Source organism: Haplochromis burtoni, unplaced genomic scaffold (genome assembly GCF_018398535.1).
Source record: "Haplochromis burtoni strain Fernald_Lab_line unplaced genomic scaffold, NCSU_Asbu1 Contig_510, whole genome shotgun sequence".
Taxonomy (NCBI): domain Eukaryota; kingdom Metazoa; phylum Chordata; class Actinopteri; order Cichliformes; family Cichlidae; genus Haplochromis; species Haplochromis burtoni.
The window spans coordinates 259,850-264,014 of NW_024582871.1; the positions used below are offsets into that span (position 1 = coordinate 259,850).

A 4,165-nucleotide genomic window follows, 5' to 3' on the forward strand; every position below is an offset into this window, starting at 1 on the left:
TAGTTTCAGCCTGTCTTCTTTGCAGAACCTCAAACTTCATCAGGTTAATGGCGAGCGTCAGTGCACGGCCATTTTCAGGTCTCTCTCCAGAGATGTTCAGTCTGGCGTCTTAGGGTCACTGTCTTGGTCCCGGTCCGAGGTCCAGAGCTTATTATCAAGGACGTCTCTGCACACCGGTGCACTGATCTTTGCCTCTCCCCTGACCAGTCGAGTCTCACAGAAAGTGTCCCCACAGCGTGACAGTGCTACTGCCATGCTTCACTGCAGGGGGATTGGCCAGGTGAGCAACACCTGGTTTCCCTCAGACGTGACTCATTCAGCTCAAAGAGTTCAGTCTGTGTTTCATCAGACCAAAGAATTTTGTTTCTCGTGGTCTGAGAGTCCTTCAGGTGACTTTTAGCAAACTGCAGATTTACAGGGGAGTGGTTTCCATCTGGCCACTCTACCACAGAGACCCAGCTGGTTAATGCTTTGAGCCATTCATGCTCCCCCTTGGCCACTTATCCACCTTAGGATCAGGGGGAGAATGGAGCCTACCACTGCTGAGCATGTTTGGAACGCCGGAGGAATCGCAGAGTAAACCCACACGGTGAAAACAGACCGACCAAAGAAAGGCCCTCGCCATCCTCCTGGACATGCTCATCTCCTTGCTATATGGACAGTACTTCCTTTCCGTACCTGCACATTCCACAGCCACAGCTCGGAGCAGTCGTCAGGGCCGCAGGCTATCAGATAAGCATCATCAGGGCTCCATGCCAGGTAGGAAACTCCATAAGCATGACCTTCAAGAGTCTTCATCAACTTCAGCTGCTGGATGTCCTGTGACCCAACACACAAACATCCATGTTCCAGTTACTACAGCCATTGTAATAACTCACTGACTGATTGTTGCTATTCTGAAGTGTAACTCTTGATAAGCAAATGACTGGTTACCATGTCGACTTGCCACACAATGACTGTGGTGTCTTTGGAGCCAGTTGCCAGTTTTGTGCCATCGTTGGAGAACTTGCAGAACCAGACTTCATTGCAGTGTTCTGTGAGAATCTGCTGTGTGTAGCAGGGGAACTGTTTCCTTTACACACACACACACACACACGCACATCGGAAATAAACGGAACAGAATATAGTGTACTGTCTCACTTATACTATTTATCAAAGCAAGGGAATGAAGCATACTGCCAGGCTGTTAATTACTTATTTGTATTAATCATACAAGAGATCAGCCAGGTACAATTGAAGGAAATATCAATTCATTCTTCATATATATAATATCGTAGTAAAACATGACTTTGGTTTTCTTTTTTTCTGGCGAGTCACCTCCCCTCCGTTTGTTCTGTTGAGAGTAGTAGATTCCCCTTGGAACCATCCTGCTCATCTCCTCTTGCTATACTGGTACCAGATGTGCTTTACTCCTTCCTTTTCCGGTACCCTATCCGATGCTACATTCCGACTAGGCCACTAGACTTTCCCTTGGAGCATGTCAGTCAGTTTGGTTTTTTCTTCTTCTGGCAGTGCAGGTGTTTTTTGTCATATTCAGAGTATATAGCATATCAACACATAACCCTATCATGTCTTCCACGGTCTAATTCTGTTATCTCAGTGTATGTTGGCGTGCGTCCAATGGCCCATATAGTGAATAGTGGTAAAAGATGGTTTATAGGAGCCGGACAACGCAAGTATGCCGTAATTTCTAGTACAACTATTGTGTCCACAAATCATACATGTTCTCAATTTATCCTAAAATTTAAAGCTCTATGATATATATAGATCCTATTCAAAGATATGTCAAACTGAATTCACACGCATACTATGTATCAATACTCGCAGTATCAACCACTTTCAGCTGTATTCTCGTATGGAATGTTAAGTATGCTTTATCCCAATTCTCGTTACATCTAAGTATGATTAGTTAGACCGACATGACTCCACCAGAACTCAGAAAAACAGCTACACTACCGAATTTTAGATCTAACCTTGAAGGAAATGTCTTAAACCCAAACATTAAACAATTATGCAGCCATCTATGCTGTTTTAAATAAGAAAAGACCATTATACCCAATTACAGTGTCTGCATCTTTCAAGGCTATCAGATAAGCATCATCAGGGCTCCATGCCAGGTAGGAAACTCCATAAGCATGACCTTCAAGCTTCATCAACTTCAGCTGCTGGATGTCCTGTGACCCAACACACAAACATCCATGTTCCAGTTACTACAGCCATTGTAATAACTCACTGACTGATTGTTGCTATTCTGAAGTGTAACTCTTGATAAGCAAATGACTGGTTACCATGTCGACTTGCCACACAATGACTGTGGTGTCTTTGGAGCCAGTTGCCAGTTTTGTGCCATCGTTGGAGAACTTGCAGAACCAGACTTCATTGCAGTGTTCTGTGAGAATCTGCTGTGTGTAGCAGGGGAACTGTTTCCTTTACACACACACACACACACACGCACACTCACACACACACACACACACACACACACACACACACACACACACACACACACACACACGCACACACACGCACACACACACACGAACAACACAAAAAACACATACATACATACATACATACATACATACACCCACACACACACACACACACACACCCATACACCCACCCACCCATCCACCCACCCACACACACACCCATACACACACCCATCCATCCATCCATCCTACTATTAAAAAAGTACGACACACACACACACACACACACACACACACACACACACACCACACACACACAGACAGACACACACACACAGACACACACAACAGACCGACACACACACAACCACACACACACAGACACACACACACACACACACACACACACACACACAGACAAAGAAACAGAAACAAAAAAACAGGTTTGCCCAACATGCCTCAGACTTGTGCATAAAGGAAACATACAGATGACATATTCTTATCGTCTAGATTACCGACTGTTCACTAAACTAAATGTTTCCTCCTGCAGGGCAGCAGAAAGAAGCACAATCAGTTGATGTGGAGCTCAGTATTTAACAGCATGTGTGTTTACTGACCGGCTGCAGGAGTGGTCCAGCAGCAGAGACACAGAGTCCAGACCACTGTCCAGTTTGGTGTTGTGGTAGAGGCAGCGCTCCCTCTGGAGCTCCACAGCCTGCTTCAAGAGAGTCTGCAGACGACGGGGAGGCAGCATCACTGACGGAGGCAGGTAAGCTGTACACACACACACACACACTTAATTTAGAGCATAGATCATCTTCAATGCCCTGTACCAACACAGAGCAGAGCAGCTATCTGAACGCTACCCAACAGAGGTCGATTATCTTGTTAATAATTTCACCTCCTCACTACGTACGACTCTGGATACTGTAGCTCCAGTGAAAACTAAGGTCTCTAATCAGAAGTATTTGACTCCGTGGTATAATTCTCAAACACGTACCCTAAAGCAGATGACTCGTAATCTGGAGAGGAAATGGCGTGTCACAAATCTAGAGGATCATCATTTAGCCTGGAGAAATAGTTTGCTGCTTTATAAGAAAGCCCTCCGCAAAGCCAGAACATCTTACTATTCATCACTGATTGAAGAAAATAAGAACAACCCCAGGTTTCTCTTCAGCTCTGTAGCCAGGCTGACAAACAGTCAGAGCTCTGTTGAGCCAACCATCCCTTTAACGTTAACTAGTAATGACTTCATGAACTTCTTCACAAATAAATTTTTATCATTAGAGAAAAAATTACCAATAATCATCCCACAGATGTAATATTATCTACAGCTACTCTTAGTACCATTGATGTTAAGTTAGACTCTTTTTCTCTAATTGATCTTTCTGAGTTAACTTCAATAATTACTTCCTCCAAACCATCAACGTGTCTTTTAGACCCCATTCCTACAAAACTGCTCAAAGAAGTCCTGCCATTAATTAATTTCGATCTTAAATATGATCAACCTATCTCTAATGATCGGCTATGTACCACAGGCCTTCAAGCTGGCTGTAGTTAAACCTTTACTCAAAAAGCCATCTCTAGACCCAGCAGTCTTAGCTAATTATAGGCCAATCTCCAACCTTCCTTTCATATCAAAAATCCTTGAAAGAGTAGTTGTCAAACAGCTAACAGATCATCTGCAGAGGAATGGTTTATTTGAAGAGTTTCAGTCAGGTTTCAGAGCTCAG

The 4,165-nt window shown here is 44.0% G+C and overlaps 1 protein-coding gene across 1 annotated transcript in view; it reads right to left on the minus strand.

Annotated features, from left to right (window-relative positions):
- The window catches only part of wdr26a (WD repeat domain 26a), a 21,427-nt gene that overhangs the window by 11,526 nt on the left and 5,736 nt on the right, over nt 1–4,165 (minus strand). The window contains exons 6-8 of the mRNA XM_042214002.1: nt 3,050–3,206; nt 2,289–2,427; nt 679–819 (exon numbers count right to left, since the gene is read on the minus strand). Of these exons, the coding sequence (XP_042069936.1) occupies nt 679–819; nt 2,289–2,427; nt 3,050–3,206 (437 nt within the window). The remainder of the gene's footprint in view (nt 1–678; nt 820–2,288; nt 2,428–3,049; nt 3,207–4,165) is intronic.